This window comes from Malaclemys terrapin, chromosome 11, assembly GCF_027887155.1.
Source record: "Malaclemys terrapin pileata isolate rMalTer1 chromosome 11, rMalTer1.hap1, whole genome shotgun sequence".
In the NCBI taxonomy this organism is placed as follows: Eukaryota; Metazoa; Chordata; order Testudines; family Emydidae; genus Malaclemys; species Malaclemys terrapin.
The window spans coordinates 16095914-16120299 of record NC_071515.1 but is presented as its reverse complement, the minus strand read 5'-3'; the positions used below and the strand labels follow the sequence as shown (position 1 = coordinate 16120299).

Sequence of the window (24386 nt, the reverse complement as noted above, 5' to 3'; positions counted from 1 at the left end):
TTTTGCCTGTGCTGTTCCTATTCTGGTGACAAATCGAGGCCTTCATTTGGAAGTGATCTCAATCTGGTAATTTGCAGAAGCTTTAAACACAATCCAAACAATAGCGATGAGAACACTTACATTTGCAACTTTAGAGCCTGATCCAAGACCCATTGAAGTCAGGGAAACTTTGGACACTGGATCAGGCCCTTATTTACTAAAAAACATCATACCTTTGCTTCTTGGTTTTCCTTTGAAGGCTGTGGGACCCTTAAACATACAGAACTGTGGATTTCTGAAGTAAGATCAGAAGCAGCTTCAGCAGCACAACGCAGTGAGGCACATGAGTTGCGATGGTTTTCTTTCAGTACTGGATCTTGGCCCTGCGGTCCTTCAGCATTTTTGCTATAAGGTCTAGTACAAGACAAAATGAGAAAATGCGCTTTTGTTTAATAACTGCTCTGTCAAGTGACTGGAAACAATTCCAATTTTTTTTTAAAAAGAGGAAAAAAGGCACTACTCTAAGTTTTTAATAATGGCTTCTTATTTATATGCTTAGAAGTAAAGAAAACCTGAAAACAGAACTCTAAAGCAAAGCTGACCTTGGTATAAAATATTTAAATACATTTTTATATCTTTGACAACATTTTTTTGAAAGTTCAAACTTAACAGAATCCAGTACTTGAAGTGGGTCTCTGAATGCAATTACTTTGTCTTAGATCCAGAGAAGTGACACCCCATTCTTTCATCTAAATCAGAGATTACTGAGTGAGAAGTGACACCCTATTCATTTGACTAAGGCAATAATTACTGAGCACCGCAACGAACAGCAGAAGTGGGATGGGTTCAGAAAATGTTAAGATTTTATTCACTAATATCCCAATAACCTAGATTTTCTTTAAATTCCTAAGATTTAAAGCGATATAGTTTTCCTTTTCAAGCAATACATTAAATATGTATGATACCGTACATGGTAAACTATTTGATGAGGAATACTCTCATTTTCAAAAGATGCTTCATTCTATTGATAGGATTTCTAAAAGTTGCTGTGTTACCAACAGAAAATCCCAATGATTCTGTAAGAGTCCTCCATTTATGACAATACACCTGCCTGCTATTTCTTCTGGGCCATCGGCTCTGTTCCCACAACGACCACCTTGCTTTTTCTCTCTCTTCATATTTTGCATGACGTGAAGAAAAAAGTTCATCTGACAGATCTTCGATCTGTAATTATAAATGAGAGATGGCTGCTGCCATGATTACAAGCATCACTAAAGATGAAAACAATAGTTTTATATACAGTCATGTGGGGAATCTCTGTCACACGCACAACAAAAAGTATTGAATGTGCACTGGAGGGTACAAAGGTATAGTAAACTCTGTGTTTATGTTAAAATATGACAGAAAAGTACAGCTATATGATACAACAACTTTTTAGCCTGCTAATTTACACGTTTGGAAGGGGGGAATCTCAAGTTGATATAAGAATTATTTTCACCCCATGGAAATACAAGGACTACATTAGATTGAAAAGCAAGAGGAAGGTTACTTACTTGTAAGTCAAGTAAACAGGAGACGTACTACATTTGTGAATGCACACTTGCGTCTCTTCCAGGGCAGGACACAGAAGTGAACTATAGCACTTAAGAGCAACTACATTTTCCTTCAGAGATGTAAACTGTCAGATTCTTTTGCATTTTGGTTCTAAAGTAGCACAGCAAATCTAGTTTTTAAGAGTTAAGCATGTAGATCTTCAGGTAATAGTATCCTTAAAAAAAGTTCCCGGGCTATTTTATGATGTTAACTGTTGAACATTAACCATGACCCCAAGAATTCTACTCAAGGCTATAAAAAGCCGGTGACTCCAGCTGGTCTGAATTCCTCTCTACTTCAGCATCCAAGACTCAACAAAAGTCTGGGGATGAGGTGCAGCGTGTAGATATGCAGAGGCAATACATTTGGAAAATTCCAGTTACTAATAAGTAAGTTCCATTCTTCAAAAATTGCCTCCGCAAAGAACAATGAACAGCAGCAGTGTTCAGGAGAAGGGCATGGAAGTGCTTAGCTGAAAAAAGACTTGAGAAAATAGTGTTTCATCCTTCAGTCGGGCTTCTCATTTGAAAGAACAGTGCTGGAGAAGCTGAACTTCGTGCAGCAGACTTACAAATCTGTTAGGGAAACATGGCAAAGGGGAGAGGGAAAGGCACACCGAGCACTACCAAAAGAACCCTTAATTCTCTCAGCACTGGAACTCCTGCTTACTCATAGCCTTGTAAGTTTAGCCTATCATATGTATCTGATTTAAACAGTCTCTGAACAGAGACTGCCTGGGATGTCTTACCAAATATGAGCAGCTGAGATGATTTCCTAGAAGGCTTGGACCTATCCAAATTTTAAAGTCTGGCCTGAGCAGGCATACTATGAAGCTTTCAGAGGAGTGGAGCAAAAAGTTGAGGTGAAGATACAACACAACGTTATCTTTGTGAAATAGTTTAAATGGAGGATGGGCCATAAGGGCTTAGATTTTGCTCAGACCGATGGTTACCATATCTGCAACCGGAAAAACGATGTTTAGAACAGACCAAAACTGCTTGAAGAGGGAGTCCAATATATCTTGGCCAGTTCCAGGAGCCCAGAGAGTTATAAAGGAATGCAACAACTCTAAGCTAATGTTTCACATAAGGGTGCATGGAAAAAAAAAAAAAAAAAAAAGATACTCATGCTGCAGGAGTGGGAAGCAGCAATGTGCTTTGAGCGTGGAGTAATGTGAGTATGACCTCATTAAGAATAAAAAACATTCTAAAATGAAAGGCCCCGGGGGAAAGGTGAAATGCCACATTCCTACTAGAAACCCAGCAGAAAATATAGTCACCATTTCAACGCAAAAGATTTCTTAGTGAATGGTTTCCAGAACTCCAGCAAGATGCTTAGATCCAAGCTCATGAGAATTTTGGTTGCTCAGTTAAGCACGAGACCCAGGCTGCTAAGTGAAGCCCTCTGGATTCAGACACCAGATCTGCCCTGCACTTTGAGACAGTCTGACTCTTACTTCTTCCGCAGAACATTGAAAACTGAGGTTGCTGCTCAGTCACAGGTGAGAAGAACAAGGATATGCACACAAAGGAGCTGTGTTTTGCCCTCCTCAAGACACCCGAGGACCAGTTCTCCACAGGCCCGCTCTCCGGCATAGAGTTCAGAACAGGTTCAGGACTGCTGTAATGTACTCTGGTTGCCAATGGCCCAAAAATTCACTTGAGCACCTTGGGATGGTGAGAGCAGAAGGATGCTATGGCCACACCTTGTTTTTAAACAACAATGGATGTTACATTCAATTTTTAAACAACAATGGATGTAACACTGTTCATTTTCCTAGTTAATTCAATACAATATTCCATTTTGTAAGTGTGCCTGAAGGTGCTGCAGAATCTTCAGTCAGCTGCCATGGAACTGAGGCTTTGTTGACCTTAGCACTTTTGTCGGTAAAACTTTTGTCAATCAGAGGTGTGGGGAAAAAAAACACCTCCCTGCCCGACATAAGTTTCAACGACAAGCCAGTGTGAACAGCGCTTTGTTGGCAGGAGACACTCGTTGGGGTGATTTAATTATGCTGGCAGGAGAACTCTCCCCCTCCGGTATAGAGCGGGTACACGGGAGACCTTACAGCGGTGTAGCTTTAGCGGTACAGCTGTGCCGCTGTAAGATCTGTAGTGTAGACAAAGCCCAGGGGAGCTAACCACAGATTTTAGGTTAAGTTTTGCCAAAGAGCACATTGGACCCTGGTAATACCCTACAACAGACAGCACACAGCCACGTGGTTTTTGCTGCAACAGGGTTAGGAACATGATTTTACAAAATGGATGAGGGAATTTGTAACTGTTAGATGTGAACACAAACTATCGCAGCTGCGTTATTCTGTGATAAATCTATCTGAACACAGCACTCCACAGCTTCACTGTGAGCTGCTGCTGGGGACCTAGAACCTGATTCAAAGTCCACAGACTTCAGTGGAAAGACTCCCATTAGCTTTACTGGGCTTTGGGTTAGGCCCTAATGCGCATGCTTGCAAAGCTGGCTGATAAGTGGATGTGGAAAGTCTGGCATGCCAGGCGCACCGCTCTCAGCTCTCTGACACTGATGTGGAGAGCGAGCTCTGCCTGAGACCAGAGGCCTTGCGTTTTGAGGTCTCCCAGATGTGCTCCCCAGCCCAGTGCTGATGCGTCCATCACTAGGGAGAGAGACGGCCGAGGGCTGGAGAAGGGAATCCCTGCACATACTACCTGTGGGTTGAGCCACCACAGAAGGGAGTCAAGAACCTGGCGAGGCAGGGTTACAACCTTGTCCAAATTGTCTCGGGCTGGCCGATACCCCGATGCTAGCCATGACTGAAAATGCCAAAGTCCAAGTGCACCACACAGGTACAGGCTGCCATGTGTTCTAGAAGTTTCAGGCAATTCCTTGCTGTGGTAGTGGGGAACTGCCTGAGACCTCGAATGATATTGCCAAAGGCCTGGAACCTCACTTCCGGGAGGTATGCCCTGGCCTGGGTCGAGTCCAGCACTGTCCCTATAAATTCTATCTGCTGAACTGGAGACAACGTTGATTTCCCCTCATTCAGAAGAAGGCCCAGATTGTCGAATGTTACCCTTATGAAGTCGACCTGTGCCTCCATTTGAGCTCTGGAGTGACCCTTGATGAGCCAGTTGTCGAGGCACGGGAACACCTGTACTTGCCACCTGTGCAGGAACGCGGCCACGACTACCGTGCACTTGGTGAACACACGAGGTGCCGCTGAACGGGAAGACTGTGAACTGATATTGGTTGTTGTTCACCACAAACCTCAGGTATTTTTTGTGGGGCGGAATTATTGCTATGTGAAAGTATGCGTCCAAGTCAAGGGCGGCATACCAGTCTCCTGGATCCAATGAAGGCCAAAGAGACCATGCAGAACTTGAGCTTCTTCACAAACTCGTTGAGTTCTTGCAGGTCTAAGATGGGCCTGAGCCCGCCTTTGGCTTTCGGTATTAGGAAATACTGGGAATAGGAAACCCTTGCCCTTCTGCTCTTGAGGAACCTCTTCCACTGCCCTAGCGAAAGGAGCGAGTGCACCTCCAGTATAAGGAGTTGCCCGTGAGAGGTCCCTGAAGAGGGACAGGGAAGGGGGATAGAAGGGGGGGAGGGCACAGAATTGGATGGAGTATCCCCTCTCTACTGTGCGCCACACCCAGCGTTCCAAAGTAATACAGGACCATGCACAGTAGAAAGGGGATAGTCGGGATGAAAAGGTAAGGCAGAGTAGATCCAGTTTTTGTTCTGGTGTGCCATCCTCGACCGCACCTTCAAAAGGCTGATTTGGGACCGGGAGGTGGCTTGGATTGGCCAGAGCCCTGGCCTGAGGACAGGTGCAGCCTCTTCCTACTGCTCCAATTCCTCCTCCAGGAACTGTCCTGTCGGTTCTGCTGTTGGTAGAACCGCGGAGGAGGTTGTGGTCTGAAGTGTTTCCGCTGCATGGTGGGAGTATGGAGGTCCAGCCATTTGAGGATGGCTCTTGAGTCTTTTAGGCCAGTGGTCTCCAAACTTTTTTGATCGCGCACCCCATCAGTAAAAACTTTTGAGCTCGCACCCCCTGCTCCCGGCCGAACTGTTGAAACAAAAAACAAAACAACAACAAAAAAGCTGCTTGGACTCCCGGCCAAACTGCTGGGGGTGGGGAAACGGCGCTGCTCCGGTGGCGCACCCCGATGGATCCTCTTGTGCACCCGCTGTGGTGCGCGCACCCCACTTTGGAGACCACTGTTTTAGGCTATGAAGCCTTTTATCTGTCTTTTTGGAAAACAAGAGTCACACCCTCAAAGGGGAGGTCCTGAATGGTCTTCTGGATCTCGTATGGCAGACCTGAAACTTGGAGCCAAGAGCCCCTTCTCATTGCCAACCCTGTAGCCATCACCAGGGAGGCCGCATCAAAACTCAACGAGTTTTGCAGAAGAAGGTTCTGAGTGAAGAGCGTGTTCCTTAGCATCCTGAAGAGGGAAGTCAATGGCTGTGGGAATTTTTTTCTCCTTGATACCAGATTCTAGAGAAGGAAGAGGAGGGATAAGAGTGCTGAGGGAGCAGATTCTTGAGCAAGAAGTGCTCCTTTAGTTACCCTTATCTAGTTGTTCTCCAAACAGCTTAATGCCCTTAGGAGGAAAGGTCTGTGATGTACTAAATGCAGCCTTCCTGCTCCAAACACAAATATAGCAGCTGCTGTAGCAAGTGAGGGGGTTCCTTCTAAATCTATGAGCCTATCAAAGGCAGCATTAAACAGGAAGAAGGCAGCCTAGGTAGAATCTGTAAGAAAACTAAGAATCTCACCAGGTAGGTTAAGAGAAGGGGACACTAGGATGGAGACAGACTCCTTCTTTAGAGCCCAGAATACAATGCCAAATGAGTGAAATCAACAGCTAGGACCTACTGGGCACTGCAAAGGGAAAGGTTGGCTGCCTTGTTTGTGGAGACTATAGAACAGGGGTAGGCAACCTATGGCATGTGTGCTGATTTTCAGTGGCATTCACACTGTCCAGGTCCTGGCCACCGGTCCGGGGGGTCTGCATTTTAATTTAATTTTAAATGAAGCTTCTTAATCATTTTAAAAACCTTATTTACTTTACATACAACAATAGTTTAGTTATATATTATAGACTTATAGAAAGAGACCTTCTAAAACCGTTCAAATGTATTACTGGCACGCGAAACCTTAAATTAGAGTGAATAAATGAAGACTCGGCACACCACTTCTGAAAGGTTGCCGATCTCTGCTATAGAATATGTAGGCAAAGTACATTTTCAGAGAGACAAGAAGAAATCTTTTACCCTTGGTCACCTGGAGTATTTTCTGGAGCCAGGAGATCATTTGTTTACCTGATCCCACTCCTCAGAATAACTTCTAGGATTGCTGCATGGCAAGGTATTACCTCTTCAGTCTCGAAGGAAGAGAGAACCCTTTTGAAAAGTTTACTCCTTGACTAGTTTATTGGAGCATCTAACCCCCACACAGAAAGGGCCCTCAGAGTAAGAGGCTCTAGGAAGGATATTCTCACCAGGAGGGCAGCAATATCTTTGTTTGGGATCAAGGTCTGGATGCTGGTCTTGTAACTGCTGTGTTTACTGTTAGTCTAAGTAGGGGTCAGGCAAGTGGGACAGGTCAGTGATAGTGATTAGAGATGGAAATCAGATACCTCCAAAGATTTTGGGAAGGTAGCAAAAATGGCAGGTTTCTTACTAGGTATTTGACCCAGGTCAGGGGAAACAGCAACAGAAACATGGGGAGGAGGAGGAACCACAGACTAGAGAATGGATCTGGGAAATGCCCTGCATGCCTGCTCGAGGGAAAGAAAGCTCCCCAAACCAATAAGCCCAGGGGGTGCCATGAAAGAGGCCGGCTCACCCAGGCTCCTGAAGGAACAATAGCAGTGGGTGATGAAAAAATTGTTCATGGTTTGCTGAGGAGAGTGCTGCAGGCTGCACTGCTTCAGACAGGAAGTTGGAAGGAGAAATGGATCCCTCCCACCAATGGAAAACCAAACTACAAGGCGAGGAGTAGGCAAACAGAGATGGGGCTGAAAAAACCTAGTGTCCTCCACCAAAAAAAAAAAGACAAAAATACCTGCTAAGCTGCTACAAGCCCAAGGAGTTGGCTTTCTGGTCCTGCTTCTAGACAATGCAGAGGAAGCGGGGGGGCTAGCAAACCTGGAGATCCACCTGATCACCCACTCCCTGAAGAGGGTTTCCCACTGGATCTCCAGTGTCTCAGTCCTTGGAAAGAGAATGGCAGCGATTGGGGAAGGAGGTTGGTAGAAGGGGCTTGCTGCTGAATCACTGGCTGGGCCCTGGGGTGCTAGAGCCTTGCCTAAAAAGGTGCAGGTTCTGAGATAGAAAACCTTAGTTGCCTCAACTCTCCATGTGTTCTTTCATAACCTATTTTTCTCCTTCCTCTTATCCTTTTAATCTTAGGGCTAAAAGGAAAAGAAAAAAGGATCAGGGTGCAAGAAGCTAGAGGCCCATACTTCCTGTTTCTAGGATGTGGGTAGGCTGCTGCTTATATACTAGCACTGACTCCCGATTCTTTCATCTCCTTGCTTCCTAATGGAGATTCATCTTGCCATCACCCATTAGTGTTGCTACTAAGAGGTTGGTAGGAAGGGAGAAGAGACATCTGACAAAACAAGTATATAAAACACGTGTTCACAGGGATAGCTCAGTGGTTTGAGCATTGGCCTGCTAAACCCAGGGTTGTAAATTCAATCCTTGAGGGGGCCATTTAGGGATCTGGAGCAAAAATCTGTCTGGGGATTGGTCCTGCTTTGAGCAGGGGGTTGGACTAGATGACCTCCTGAGGTCCCTTCCAACCCTATGATTCTATGAATGTTTTTACATTCATAGTTAGTACAATCAGCTTATTTTTACAACTTCAGTAGTCACTGGTAAGTTTGAAAACATACATTGATAAACCATGTATTAAACTCTTGGTTTCATTAAAATGTAGCTTACCTCTTCTTCATCTACATGAGATCGCCCCAGAGGATGAAGTTCAACAACTCTCCAGCTACAAATCGGAGAAGGGTAGTTAATACAGGATTAGCCAAATTGAATGTTTTATCACTTCAGCAGTGGAATGAGATTATCCTGTTCTCATTAAATAGCACAATGCTGCAGTACTTATGCTGCAATTTTTGTAAGGGAATGTCAATATTTAAGAAAAATGATTTTAATTTAAATAAAAATCATGAAAACCTGTCTTCTAACATTAGGTTCTAGAAAATCTTCCTTTAAAAAAAATACAGAATCTGAGCTCCTTAACATTGTCCTGTTAATATTATTTTAAGCCTTTAAATAAAACCAGCCAAAACCTGAAACACGAGTCAAAGATTTGCAGATAAAAGGACTAGGCATTGCTAGTTTAGATGACACTCATTATTTAGTTTAACAAAAACTTGTTTAAGCTGTTCCAAGAATCAAAGGATCTGTGTTTTTTAAATAAGTTTAGAGAACCAGATATCAGAAATAATGGGGTTATGCTACATGAAAAAGTTAAATTCAATTAATAAAATCAGAATGTTTTAAAAAATGTATAGGTATGTGTTTTTCTGTGCATGTTATTGGGAGGTTGCTTTTTTCTGCTGAACTAAGACATTAAAAAAAGATAATCTTCAATTAACTACTTAGAGAAAGATAATCTTCTTAAAACACACATTTGTGTCTGCAATGAGTACTAGAATTAAGATGAGAGAAAAACATTCCTCTTTATTTTTACAGTCTGCTTACTCTGTGCATAGTGTGACCATTTCCCCTGGATTGTCAGTCAATCTTCCCCATTGCTGGGGGGTTCTTTCATGCAACGGGGGGGGGGGGGGGGGGAGGGGGGGAATGAACATTTATGAAAACAGAAAAAAATATCAGTGGGGTGCAAAGAGGGGGAAATGAGCATACCTTGGAGTAAGGATTTCTTTGTATTGCAGCTTCTCCAATTTAGAGGGAGCAACCAGTGACATAGGAATAACAATGTTGTCTATATCATAGGAGCTCTCACTTCTCAGTCTCCGTCTAGAGTTATGCTGTATAACAATTAATAATACAGAAGAGTCATTAGCTTAATGATGATAGCTGCATGTTAATTACAAGACAATAAAACTAAACAATTGTTTTGTACTTTTAACAGATAGACAAACGCAGAATGACTTTTTAGAATGACGTTTTCAAAAGTACTCAGTTTTGGACTAACTGTATTCCCATTGAAGTCAATGGAAGTTTTTCACAATTACACAGTTAATGCTGAGTAACACTGTTGACAATCCCACTCTTAATAGCTATATTTTTCATAATGTTCTGAAGGCATTCTAGAATAAATCTACTAACCTATAACCTGACCACTATGCAGATGTTCTTGTACTCGATAAAAATAAGAATTCCAAGAGGTCAGAGCCTAAATGCAGTATATGAAATGAATTTATCAATGTAGAGCAATCTAGATGGAAAATATTTGTCTGGAAATCTGCAGAAATCCCTTTGTAGGGATAAGAGAATGCTGAACTTCTCAGAATTTTCCTCTTGGGGCTATCCAACCTCTTCTCTCGTGTGTGGACTGACTTTTCAGGATTACAGAAGGTGGTTTGGGTTTAAAACATGATTAAATCTAAATTATAGAGCTTTCTGTTTTCAGCTGAAAAAGCCTGTTTCAGAATAAATCACTTTCATTCAATCTGGTAAAGGAAAGAAGTTCCCACTAGACGCAGATGTGTAAAAGACTCAGTCAAGGAAAGAAATTCAATAGAATTCGCATTACCGAAACTGCGTAGGGAACATCACTTAGGTTTCAATTATCAGGTACAGTATTTGTAAGCTGTAAATCTTCATATTTCTGTCTTACAGAATTCCAAAGTTCCAAAGCACTGAAACCTGAAGACTTCTAGGGTGAAATTCTGTCACTCTGGGAAGTTTGGCATTGATTTCTATGGGGCCCGGATGTCACCACCACTTTACCAGAGGCTTTGCTAGTAGTTCAGTAAATAGGAGTTTGAGATAGTCATGGTTTGATAAATCAAGATGCAACAGGATAAAGTACCACAACCGTATTTACATTGCCAGCCAATATTGTGTAGCTCCATCAGGAGGATAAAAGCCTCCAGTCACAGTTTCGAGGGGGATTTAAATCATAATGCATTTCATTAGTTTTAAATGCAGAGTTTTTAACAAGTTCTCACCGATAAACTAATTCATGGTCTGCGAAATACTTGTCTTTGAGAATGCATTTCTAGGTTTTAGAACAGGGGTCGGCAACCTACGGCACACGTGCCAAAGTTGGCACGTGAGCCGATTTTTCCTGGCACGCGGCGTGCGCTGAGCCGCTCAGCCCGCCCCGCTCTCGTGTACCCGCTGCTGGCTCCTGCCAGCCGGGGTCCCCGCGGGTCCAACTCAGCGCCCGCTGCCGGCCTGGGGGGAAGGAACCCCAGGCTGGCAGCGGGCTGAGATCCCAGCTGGCAGGAGTCTGCAGCCGAAACCCCAGAGCGGGGGTCGGACTGAACTACTCAGCCCGCCAATGCTCTGGGGTTCCCACTCTGGCCCCTTGCCAGCCAGGTCCATCTTAAAATTGCTTATCTTAGATCACACTGCTTTGGACCTTGTGCCTGCCTTCTATCGCCATTTTTTTTTCCCACTGAGAATTGAAGGGAACATTTGACAAAATGGCAGCTCCTAAGAAAGCGAAGCTAGATGTCCGATCATTTCAGCCTGCTTGGACAGACGCATTTGGATTTATTGAAAAGAAGGACCATGCTATTTGGGCTTTCTGTTATGAAGGTGTTATTTGTCGCACATCAAGTGTTTGACGACATTTTGAAATGAAGCACGAGAAAACCTTTCTTGATGAAGCAGACAAGACTGAATCAATCAAAAAGGCGGTAGCAGCCTATGAGAAGCAAAGCAGTGTTTTTAAAAGCTTAAGTGTAAGTAAAAATCAAGCTATAGAAGGAAGTTACAAGATTGCACCGTGCATTGCAAAAAACGGAAAGCTGTTTACAGATGGGGGATATATAAAAAGTTTTTCTCAGCAGTTCGGAAATTTTGTTCAATGATTTGCCAAATAAAGATACAATCATATCTAGAATAAAAGAACTGCCTGTCTCTGCCAGAACAGTTGAGAGACGCATAAGTGAAATGGCAGAAAACATTAAGGAAAAGCAGATGACTGCATTGAAAGACACAGCACTGTTTAGTGTTGCAGTTGATGAGAGCATGGATATAAACGATGTTCCACGTTTGGCAGTTGTTGCAAGATATTGTGCTTCCGATGACATCCAAGAGGAACTTTGTTGCCTAAAACCCCTGCATGGCACAACAAAGGGGGAAGATATACTGGAAAGTTTTGTAAACCATTTTGAAGAGCGAGGAGTTGACATCAGAAAAATATTTTGAGTGACAACAGATGGTGCTCCTGCCATGGTCGGAAAACAGAAGGGATTTGTAAAGTTACTTGAAGATCAAATTGGCCATCCGACAGTCAAATTTCACCGTATCATCCATCAAGAAAACCTGTGTGCAAAAATTTCTAATTCAGAGCTTAATAATGTGATGAATACAGTGATGCGAATTGTGAATTTCCTTGTTGCTCGATCTGCTTTGACTCACAAACAATTTCAAGCACTGCTAGAAGAGATGGACAGTGCTTATAATGACATCCCACTTCACAGCAATATTCGGTGGCTAAGTCGTGGTAAGGTTTTGGTGCACTTTGTAAACTGTTTTGAGGCAATCAAGGCCTTTTTGTCAGAAAAAGAACAAAACTACCCCGAACTGGATGATGACGAATGGCTGTGTAAGCTCATGTTCCTAACTGATATCACTGCTCACCTAAACGAACTCAACCTCTGTCTCCAGGGTGCAGGGCAAACAGTTCTGGATCTTTATGAAGCCTAGAAAGCATTTGTTGTGAAACTAGCAGTATTTTCCAGGGATATTCAAACTTCTACTTTCCGCTACTTCCATCACATAAAAGAGCTATCGACACGTTGCACTGTCAGTGTCAATGAGATTGGAAAGTACACGCAAGAACTGGAATCAGAATTTTCCGACAGATTTCAAGATTTCCAGCGATTTGGCCCAATGCTTTCTTTTTCTAATTAAACCTGAAAAGTTCAACAAAAGCAACTTGGATTTGTCTGTATTTCAGTGGATGGGTGTTGAAGATTTCGAAATGCAGCTCATTCAGTTAAAAAGCTCAGAATTGTGGACATCAAAGTTTGTGGATCTGCGGCGCGCACTTGAAGCTACCGAGAGAGATCATGGGGCCTCTATTCTGACCTGCTGGACGTCCCTGCCAGTGAAATTTAACTGTTTGAAGAAAATTGCGTTTGCAATGCTTTCAGCATTTGGATCCACATACCTGTGTGAACAGGTATTTTCACACATGAAATCTGTCCTCTGTCCCTCTCGGAGCCGGTTAACAACTGATCACTCAGAAGCCTCTGTGCAGCTTAAAGTATCCAAATACGTGCCAGACATTGGAAAACTCAGCAAGGAAAAGCAAGGGCAAGGATCACACTAAACTAATAAAATCTGCATTTTAATTTAATTTTAAAGAAAGCTTCTGAAACATTTTGAAAACCTTGTTTACTTTACATATAACAGTAGTTTGGTTATATATTATAGACTTATAGAGAGACCTTCTAAAAAGCGTTAAAATGTATTACCGGCACGCAAAGCCTTAAATTAGAGAGTGTATAAATGAAGACTCGGCACACCACTGCTGAAAGGTTGCCGACCCCTGTTTTAGAACATGCCCTTCCCAATACAGACTAGCAATCTCACTCTAAATAGGCATGTGTAAAACTGCGTAAAGCAAAGTACAACGTGAAAGGCTTATATTTTTTATTTACTAATTTGCACAACTCTTTGGTGATGTTTTACTTAATCCATCAATATATTCATTTTTCGTTTACCTGCGATGATGCGTTTTGGGTAGATCTAGACATCAGATTGACATGGGTCACGGCAGTAAAATCATTATGGGATTCTGGTTCTGCATGTTGAAAGGAAAAAGCTTCAAACCTACTGTTACTTTCTCCTGCCACAAAAAGATTTTGGGGGGGAAAAATAGGATTTTTTTTAGTCTATTACATTAAAAATATATCCCACGTAGTAGCAAATGAGGCCTTTTCTGAAAGCCCACAGCTGAACACCTGAGATTTCATGAACACCTAACAACCAGCTGTAAAATAATCACTTACACGGCTCTATCCATCACAAATTCACCTCCATCACTATTGTCCCACAAAAACTGTTTCTCTAGTTCAAGGGGGTAATTCCCTCTTGGAAGCAGCCTTATTGTGTCAGATCCTGCATCCTTTACAGAAGCTACCAGACTACGTACAACCAACAATAATCAGGTTTGTGGGAATAAACTTGGACATCACCTGAATAGAGAGTGTAGCCTTCCCTGACTGGGCTATATATCACATAACCATTAGAGCCCCCAGTCAGCTTTTCCATAACCAACAGCTTTTTCCTGACTGATGGCTAAGTGGAATTGGCAGCAAAGATGACAAAGGCAAAGTCAGTTTTCTCACCTGCAAGTCTGATTTCCCCTAAAGTAGAGTCAATGTTCTAAACAAATAATAATCTATGGGTATTTTTTATTCAATCCCAGTGAATATAGCCCCTGCTGCAATTTTGTTTGGACTCTAAAAGCAAACCACCATTGTTCCCAATTCTCTCTTCTCCCGATTTGAAGGAAGAAAAGAGAATCCCACACTAAACTAAACATATTTAGAACACTAACTAACCATAAAGAGGGTCTGTCGAGAGCAGTGGATCCAATGCGGGAGAAAGAGGTAACAGACCCTAGATAAAGCATCGTAATGCACAGCGTGGGTCAAGTATATGAACTCTCATCTCATAAGCAACTCTGCAACTCCCTGGCACAGAGTATTTTATTTTTGGCCTTGCTCACCAGGCTGCTGACCTTCCTCATGGATCATTTCTCCTAGACAGAGCCCAAATTAGGCTCCTACACCTCTATATACACCTCTACCCCGATATAACATAACCCGATATAATGTGGTTCGCATACAACGCAGTAAAGCTCGGACACGCTGCTTTGAGCAGCGTGTTAAGGGTGCCGGGCCAGGTTGAGCCGAGGGGTTGGATAAGGGGCAGAGGGTCTCGGGGGTGGTCAGGGGCTCTCTCTCCCCCTCCCCCCCAAGTCTGGGAGGCAGGAGCTGTGGAGGGGCACTTTGGGGGTCCCGCAGTCCCAGAGTGGCCCTAGGGATTAGCGGGGGGCCAGGAGCAGCCCGCTCTGCTTCCCTCGCCCTGGCCCCAGCTATGTCGCTCAGGGGACGGGCCTTGGGGGAAGGGATCCCCCTCGCACTCACCGGCGGAAGCGGAGCAGCCTGGCCAGCCCGCTCCACTCCGCCAGCTCCCAGCTGCGGCGCTCCGCTTCCCGCCGCAGATGAGTATGGGGGGCATCCTTTCCCCAACCTCCCCGCACTCACCTGCGGTGGGAAGTGGAGCGCCGCGGCTGGGCGGTGGCGGAGTGGAGTGGGCCGGGGCCGGGCTGCTCCGCTTCCCGCCGCTGCTGGTGAGTGCCTGTCGGGGGCGGGGTGTGTGGATAGGGGTCGGAGCAGTCAGGGGACAGGAAGCAGGGGGGTTGGGTAGGGGGTGGGGTCCTAGGGGTGATTAGGGACGGGGGTGTCTGGAGGGGGCGGTCAGGGAACAAGGAACAGGGAGGGCCAAAGCAAGTTCGGTATAAGGCGGTCTCACCTATAACGTGGTGAGATTTTTTGTCTCCCAAGGACCGCGTTATATCAGGGTAGAGGTGTATACCACTAATGAGCTAGAGCTTCTGCTGCTATGTACAAATGTATTGCATAGCAGCATGCTGGCACCAGGAAATTGCAACCCTGATGATATCTTTTTTTTTTTTTTAAACAAAAATCTCAATGAAATTGTCAGAACCTCACAGAATTTACTCTCTAAAAGGTTTATACTGTCAAGCTGTACCTTTCTTTAAGTGCTATTACTACAATCAAGGAATTGCCATGTTCATAATTGGGTGCGAGTAGTTCAAATTGTTGTTTTCAGAGTGCATTACAATGCACTGGTCTACACTGAGTCTCATGGACATGTTGCTCAGCCACCTACCCTTGTTGGGTCCTTCTGAAGTTCCTCATTCTTCTTTCTAGTCTCGACTACTCAAAACAATTTGGGGTCATCCGCAAATGTTGCCATTTCATGGCTCCTCCATATTAATGGATATATTATACTATACGGGTCTTAGTTTCGAACCCTGAGTCCTCCATTATTACTATTCTTCCACGCTGAAAATGTTGTTTCTGTCTCTAATCCAAATTTTACTCCTTAACTGCTTTTCCTCTTACCCTGTGACTTAGTTTCCTTAAGTTACATTTGTGAATGTTTTTCTCAAATTCCAAATACATTATATCCATCTATTCTCCTTTATCCTCTGTGCAGTTGAATTTTAAGAGATTGTCGAGACACTATTTTCCTTTACAGAGGCCATGCTGGATTCCTATATGGTCATATTCACTTAGGTGCTTTATAGAATTCTATCTTTAACTGCTGTTTCAATTCATTTACACAGTGTAGTCCATAACTACCAATCATGATCACCACTAGCACCTTTTTAAAAACACCGGTTACCTACCATCCCTATTCAGAGTCTTGTCCACAATTCTTACATTTAACAATTTAAAATGAAGCCAGAATCAGGAACCACAGCATACGATAAATGAAACATAGCTTACTGAGTTCAGAAATAGTCAATGTTTGGTTGAGTGTATGATTTACAAATTTATCCATAGTCTGTTTCATGGAGAATCATTAAAAAACACACTACCTAGTATTACACAAATGCAATTGTATGGCTAAGCAATTTCCTTAAGGAGTATTCTAACAATAAAAAACAGAAGCATGTCTAGTTTTGTAATCACACGAAGTAGAATTGGGGTGAGAAGTGTCGGGGGGATGGAAGAAATAAAAACCAGCAGAAAATGGCATGCCTCAAATGGTGAGCATTTGCATAGTGCATTATGAGCCTATTTCTCACATCCCTGTAAAATACAATTTCATAAAGTTATCCATTCATTTATTTGAAGAAACAGTTTAGAATAATGTGTGGGGCCCAATGATAAAAGGGTATTTTCAGAAAGGGCAGTAGTTTATATATTCTTATTTTTCCCTTACCTATTGCTGTCTCACTTAGGTGCCTTTTCTTTCTTCCCTCTGACAACTGTTCAGATGTTCCTGATGCTGCTTGAGGTTTGGAATTAAGTAAATAGCCACTGCTCCATTGTTTGAGAGAAGCACTACGTTGATTATATTCTGCAACAGAATAAGCATTTGCAAAGTTTCAGATTCATTTTCATTAGCTGCAACTTACAGCCAAGCTCACTTTACAAACGATAATGAAAGAGCTACAGGTACTTTTAATCAGAAACATACAAAGTAAATAGTGTAACAATCTCTGATATGTGTAGACACAAAAAATTCAAACCATGGGGGCCAAATTCACCTCTCAGTTACACTGATGCAATCATATTGACCATCTGATTTATCCTAGTGTAACAGAGGAGCATCTGCCTCTGTGTCTTTTTTGCTCATAACAGTACTACAGCAAGGGTTCATTCACATTTCAGCTAGCATTAACTCATATTTCTAAAAGGACCGTTTATATGTAAGCAGTTAGAGATATAAGAATAGCTTTAATACCAAGCACAGGACAAAAAGCAGTTAAGGTGGAAGAGGCACAACGCATGGTAGAGTGGAGATAAGGGATATGATGTAAGGCAGATTTCCTGCAAAATGCAATACTTTACTATCCCACAGAACTCACGTAAAACCGCCTTATTATAGCTGCTGCGGCTACCTTTTTATGCCATACAAATATCATTTTATTAAGCTTTTCAATACACACAGTCACTTTTCCTTTATCTCGACAAAGTCTAACCAACAACTAATAAATACTAGGCAGCCGAACAGCTGATTAACCAAAGAAATTATTTACATAGTAAAAGACAGAAAAATCTAGAGCTTTTTAACAGACAAACTCACTTAAAATAATTAGTCATGTCCTGATTCAACAAGGTACTTAAACAGTCCCATTGACTTCACTTATGCATTTAAGTACTTTACTGTATCAATGCCTTCATTTTTAACTCTTCCAGCACACTGACATCTCCAAGTAGTACAAGGATTCTGGGGATGGTCCATACCCCTTATTTTTGTTCTGCTATAATTGTATCAGGTTAGAAGTTGATATAGTTAAAGCAATACTCAGTGCGCACACAGTTATACTTGTATGAAGGTGCTTATATCAGTAGAACTTATTCCTGAATGGGAATAAGCTAATAAGAATATGCTACACCTCTTACACACCTTCATACTGGTAAAAGGCATCAATGTTAGGGAACTGTACTACTTTGCTCAGTTTCTAAACCAATATAGTTATAGCAGTACAAAAACAGTGTTTAAATAAGCCCTCAGTGACCATTTGGAGGGGTTTGTTATCAAGTTTCTGAGCTCATTCTGACTGCAGCAGCACCTCTTAGTGAGAGCAATCAGCAACAGGACTATAGGTTATTTCCAAGAAGTCTCGATGTAATTTGTTTAGCAAGGACTTAGTGAATTAGATGAGTCAACAGCATACTGGTGTGAAACACCTTTTGACACTGGTTGGTTTTATATTCTCACAAATACAATATATTGGGTGGAAACATATGGGCCTGGTGGCATTACAGCTTTGGCCACTTATCTACCTCCACCTGAACACTGGGTGGAACATTTTAATCTCTTGGGTAGCCCCCTCACGAATTCTTGGGAACTGGTGCAGAAGGCCAAAGAAAAGGAGAACCAGGTGTGTTTATGCAGGTTCAATGGTGCTCACACCCAACTATCAGGAGGAACTACACCTGTTATTCCAGCTCATAATTAAAAATAACAAGAAGGGAGAACTGTGCACCAGCCTCAAACCCTGTACAAGTTGCAGGATAGAAGATTTTACCTTCCCATTCCCTTCTCACTTCACCCACATAAAACCCAGCTATTTGGAATCTATGTGAGTGGGATGAGTTTCTCCCTCGATTCCTTATTACCTGCCTCCTCCTAACTCCCGTGCCTGTTATTCTCCCCAATAACTAGTCTTGTGATATGTTCAGATTGTAAGCTCTGTTGTGCATGCTAGCCATGTAGTGAGTAAAAGCATGATCCCTGCCCATCTAAAAGCACTAAACAATATTTAAGGCAGCATCCAGTAATACAAAAAGAAAGTATTGAGAAACTAGCTAAAAAATAAATCTTGCACGCATTAAAATATTTTGCATCACATACCATTGGATGGAGACATTTTAAACTCTACCCCTAGTGCTGAGGTGTCAACAGGATCTCCTTTGATCTTGTCCTCCTTCAACAATGTTTCAAAATATATATGAAGAGGGATATCTATAAAACAAAGGAAGAGATATATACATCTGAGATAGTCAGCCAGCTATGGACCCAGGAGTTCTACGTTGGTATTACATTTCTGAAAAATCTATTTATACAGTCTGTGTTATATTCTGTACAAACTGTATTGCTGCCTCAAGCCCACTAGCTCACAAAGAGTGATGGTGGGGCAGCCCTGACATAACTGACTGGCTGCACGTGCTGGACAATATCTTCAGATAGCGAAACTGGAGAGCAGCCAAGGGGATGTATTTAAAAAAGGACAAAAGTGAAGCTTGACTACGAGCAGCAGCAAGAGAGACATTTTTGGAGAATTGAAATATTAGCTCTCTGGCACACCCAGTCATAAGTGTGGGGGATGACTGGCTGGAGGGAGGGGGGAGAGAGACTCAGAAAGTAAGAAGTGAAAGATGCAGACATGGACTCTGATGTGAAGTTATTCCTGACAATCTTTCATCTTTGCCCACACAGAATATGTCTTCACTGCCAAAAAAGTGTGTGTTTGTTTTCAACAGCGGGATAACTAACATGCATTAGCTATGCCCCTGTGAAATCCTAGTGGAGACCAGGCACCTGTAATTTTTACCGTGTGGTAGATAAGTGACATCAACACTATGCCCCCTGCTGTGTGGCTGACCGCACCTAGCTACCCTGCAGTAAAAATTACAGGTGCTTGCTCTGCATTAGAATTTTACAGAGGCATGGCTAAAGCACATCGATTATCCCACTGTAAAAAATAATCCAAAAAGAAACCCACGCCACCTGATTTTAGCAGTGAAGACAAAGCCATAAAGAAACAAGCCAGAAGGTGAGGGGATCGTAGGCTAACATGACCCGAAGCACTCCAATGTTCTGACAGCTTGTTTAGTCTTGAAAGTTAAGTCAGGGTACGTCTTCACTACCCACCGTATCGGCGGGTAGCGATCGATTTATCGGGGATCGATATATCACGTCTCGTTAAGACGCGATATATCAATCCCCGAACGCGCTCCCCGTCGACTCCGGAACTCCACTGGAGCGAGCGGCGGTAGTGGAGTCAACGGGGGAGCCGCGGCCGTTGATCCCGTGCCGTGTGGACCCCAGGTAAGTCAATCTAAGATACTTCGACTTCAGCTACGTTATTCACGTAGCTGAAGTTGCGTATCTTAGATCGATCCCCCCCCAGTGTAGAGCAGCCCTCAGATTAAGTTAGGGTGTGAATTTAAAGCACAATTGTTATTCCTGAATAGTACTCTTATTCCTGTCCACACAAGAAGTTTTTCGGGAACAGCTATTCCAGAACATCCCCACAGGTAGACAAGCCCTAAAGAATATGGTGTGGACATACGGCCAGGGTCTTGTCCCGCATCTACACCCACTGGTGCTCAAAAAGTCAGTGCTGTGGAGAGCACATGTTGCACTTTTATTTTGTGATCTGCAAAAGCCTCAATCTAGCCAGCTGGGTAGAATTATTTGGTATTTTTGAAAAATGTTATTGCTGAACGCCCTGGGGTAATTTCAAGGTAGGTGCCCTATTTTTGTCTCTAACAAAGAAGGCAACAGGGAACTCTAACTTGCTTCCTGGGGGAGACTTAGTCTGCAAAATATCTCAAGTGCTTAGGAATTTAGCCATTGTAAAAAGGCAGAAGGACTTACAAAGATGTCTCTGTTTGAAAAGCCCTTCAGGAAACAAATTTACAAAAAGGGAGCAAAGAGAGGAATGAAGACTTCTTATGCTTGGAATAAAGGAAGGTGAAGAGTCCAGGGAGGTAAGTTTGACAGCTGGGAAATTAAGAAGGAAAATTACACTAATTTAAAGGGCCAAAAGGTGGACAATAATTTTCCAACATTTACATACCATCTTAATCTCAAGTGTCTTGGAGATCTGCAAATACAAAAATCTTTCTACAAGCAATTTTTGCTAACCAAAAAGAACAGCTTATTTCAGTAACTGGTACTGATTTAAGTAAGTTCTTTGTCACAGGATTAATGGGTATCTGCAAAAGATTTTTTTAAAATTGGGCCTGTACATTTTCTGCTTCTTTATGAAGTATAAAAATGCCAGAAAGGTTTGTTTTTGACCTTAGAAATATACCTGATTTTTTTTGTACCTTAAAAATATTATGACTATCTTCCCTACTTGCCTTTTTTTTTTTTTTTGGGGGGGGGGGGGGGGGTTGAAAGGATCACCTGGATGTCTTACAGATTGTGAATATGTACTCCCACACCATACTTAAAAGGATAAGGATATCTGCCTCAGTTTATTCACAGGCTCTGGGCACAATCAGCACATACCACATTCAGATTCTCCTTCAAGATTTGTTCCATGCAAGTCTGAAACTGCCAGTTGTCTAGTACAGATATACATGGATGTCTATATGTCTAAGGTATCCTGTAGCCACTGACAAATATTTGGCAAATATCCATGTTGCTGTAGATATGCTGGAGGGCAAGACTCCATACTAGTAATGCCTGTTACCTATCCAAAAGCAAATATATTTTGGTAAGCCAGTCCAACTGCATCATCTTATTTGGTTGCCTACAAAATGGGAAAAAGACTATCACCAACTTCTCCTTGCCTTCTGTTCTGTTAAACAACTTTTTTTAATGGCTCCCATTCTTAAGAAGGAGTCCATCTCTGCTCTGAGCAGTGTCTTATGAGAGAGATCTCTGAAAAGGGATATATAAAAGGACTTGGGGGGCAACATAGATGAGAATTAGGCCACACAGCTGAACTGTATCATCTCAGCATGCAGCGATCCATTGTATTTCCACTATATGCTGCTAGAACATAAATCAAATGGTGCCCAAAAGAAGGAGGGTCAGGAAATTAGACAAAATAAGCTCCTGGCAATACTTCAAATGTGAGGCCTGCCAGACAGAGGATGTACAGACAGCAGATACTGTAGCCTAGCCTCTAGTTATGTGCTTTTCTTTATTCTGTCTCATGATTGGGGAAGCTGAAATTTCTGGGAAAGAGAGCAGCAAGTCCCCAGAAGAAAGGTGTTGTCTTTGGTATCAGAAAGAGTATAATGCAACATCCCTCTTTGTCTGTTCAGGCTGAGTAAGCCCCAGTGGCCTTGTAGTAATCAAATGTCCTTCATTTTCTCTATTTTTATGCTGAACAGATCATCTTCTTAAAAAAGGGAAGCTTTTCAGTTTGAGACAAATGTTCTTTAGGGAGCTGGTCTATCATTAGAAGCATCCGCTCTAGAGGTCAGGAATACAGGAAGGGCCAGAGAGATTTTCAGAACGAAACACCGACAGAACTAAGACTTCCTAATACATTCCCCATGTCCATGATGGTGTCTTCTCATCTTTAATAGGGTGGTGCAGAGTCCTCAAAAATATAAGATTCCTCAGCATTTTAATTTAATTCAATCTTATTCTTAAAATGGAAGAATGAGCCTAATTCTGAAAGAATGGTCCTGGACTGAGGGTTCAGGGACAGACCCACGGAGCTCCCAGCCTCATGTTCAAGCTTCTGTGCTTGGGGAGCCCTCAGCACCAATGGAGTTCCTGCACTGGCCAGTTTTGGTCTAGAAGCAGCTTTCCTTTCAGCTGAAGAAGTCTCCAAGCCAAATTAAATCAGGGAGTATATAAATCCATCTCCAGGAACATGAAGGGGCATGATGCACACTCAAAGACCCACAGATAGGTTGGGTGTAACCAGAGTCAAATCAGCCGTGACACTTGTAGTGCTAAGTCAGGGTCAAACACGTTTTTCTGCACAAGTGCAGAAAGGCCAATAAAATGTTCATTTTAAAGAAAGTCTCTGAACTCCTAGAAACATTCAAAAAATTAAAAACCTTTAACTACAGAACCACCAGAAAAAAAAAAAACACTTGGGAAAAAAGCAAACCAAATAAAGCTAGCCATGTAAACAAAAGGAAATGAGATGGCTGGGCTGCATGGCCCTTTTTACAGCCTCAGCTCCAAACATTCAGTGCCAAGAGAAGGTGCTTGTGATTTCAATAGGCTTTGTTTTCTTGAAGGGTCATGGATTTCTTTGGCACAATGCATATTCTTCATATGGAAATAAAAACTCTACTTCAGAAATTGTTTCTGTATAACAGCAACATTACGTTGGCCACATTGCAGATATATAGTATTTTTTTATTTCAATTCTCCTGGTTTAAATGTTAAATATATATTTTAATGAGCAATGCAATTGAGTTAGTGTCCCTGTCAGAGCACACCAGTTTTGAATTTCCTGACTGATTTTTTCACCACCAACTTAAAATGTTGCATTTACAATATTAGTATTTCATACATTTATCTTAAAGGGACATCACTATCTGAAACTTACTCAATTAAAACCAGTAAAAATTAGTTTTAAGCTCTACACATGTCCAAGATCCCCCAATGAGTTTTTTTTTGCTTTTACAGTCAAGTCTGTCTTACATTTTGAAAAAGAAACATATCTCACCTGTCTCTGCATGAAAGACCTACATAACCAACAAGGTGAATTGGCCAGCTGTGCAAGAGAAACAATTAAACACTAAATGCTATCAAGTGTACAAAATAAATGAACTAAAAAAGGAAAAAAATATTTTCCCTCTGGTGTTTTTCAGTTCTAGTTATCTTAATTGCTACATGCATCTATAGTAGATGCAATATTTTAGAGAGCAGGATGAAATTTTAAGTTGACCATGTCCCTTAAAATCAGGGGTTCTCAAACTGGGGGTTGGGACCCCTCAGGGGGTAGCAAGGTTATTACATGGAGGGTTGCGAGCTGTCAGCCTCCACCCCAAACCTTGCTTTGCTTTCAGCATTTATAATGGTGTTAAATATATAAAAAGGTGTTTTTAATTTATAAGGGGGGGGTCACACTCAGAGGCTTGCTATTTGAAAGGGGTCACCAGTACAAAAGTTTGAGAACCACTGCTTTAAATTATACTAAGGGCATTTGTCAGAGCATGTTTTGGCAAGTAATAAACAAGCAAGAAATATTTCTTTTAAGAGGTTTGTTCATAGCCAAAGCTTTAAACGTTTATAAAAACTAAGTCAGACCATACATTTTAGGATTTTTATAATACAACTGGCTGTTCTGTTGGGAATATGGAATTGGATGTCTTACCCGAGGGGAATGATAACACAGGATGAAGAGAGGAGTCCACCTCTGGTATATGTTGTTGTACTATTCTGGATGATGTACCATGGTCAGAACTGCTCCAAATGGAGACTGGAGCCATGCAAGGCATCTGTGTATTATATGGAAACGAGGCATCTCTAGACAGCAAAGCCTGCAAGGATATTCACAGAAACGTCATCTGAAATGTTCATTTTTCCTTTATTCACTTTCTAAAACTGGGCCAAAGAGATAGATATTTTAATGAGAATAACGACTCAATGCTATGTAAATCAGAAGTGCTCTCACACAAACTTCGACTAGCATAGAAGTGATAAATATCTACTGTCTGGAAAAGTGATTTTGGACT

General features: G+C 42.3%; 1 protein-coding gene across 4 annotated transcripts in view; it reads right to left on the bottom strand.

Moving 5' to 3' along the window:
* KANSL1L (KAT8 regulatory NSL complex subunit 1 like) overlaps positions 1 to 24386 on the bottom strand; it is a 102446-nt gene that overhangs the window by 4126 nt on the left and 73934 nt on the right. For 3 of the 4 annotated variants that reach the window (XR_008446725.1, XM_054044842.1, XM_054044843.1), the window contains exons 7-14: positions 24026 to 24191; positions 18853 to 18963; positions 16711 to 16848; positions 13449 to 13573; positions 9445 to 9569; positions 8506 to 8560; positions 1091 to 1203; positions 213 to 393 (exon numbers count right to left, since the gene is read on the bottom strand). Coding sequence is in view for 3 of the 4 variants with exons in the window: in XM_054044842.1 (XP_053900817.1) it covers positions 213 to 393; positions 1091 to 1203; positions 8506 to 8560; positions 9445 to 9569; positions 13449 to 13573; positions 16711 to 16848; positions 18853 to 18963; positions 24026 to 24191 (1014 nt within the window). In the remaining variant the exon portion in view is untranslated. The remainder of the gene's footprint in view (positions 1 to 212; positions 394 to 1090; positions 1204 to 8505; positions 8561 to 9444; positions 9570 to 13448; positions 13574 to 16710; positions 16849 to 18852; positions 18964 to 24025; positions 24192 to 24386) is intronic. The other variant, XM_054044844.1, reaches the window with a different exon arrangement.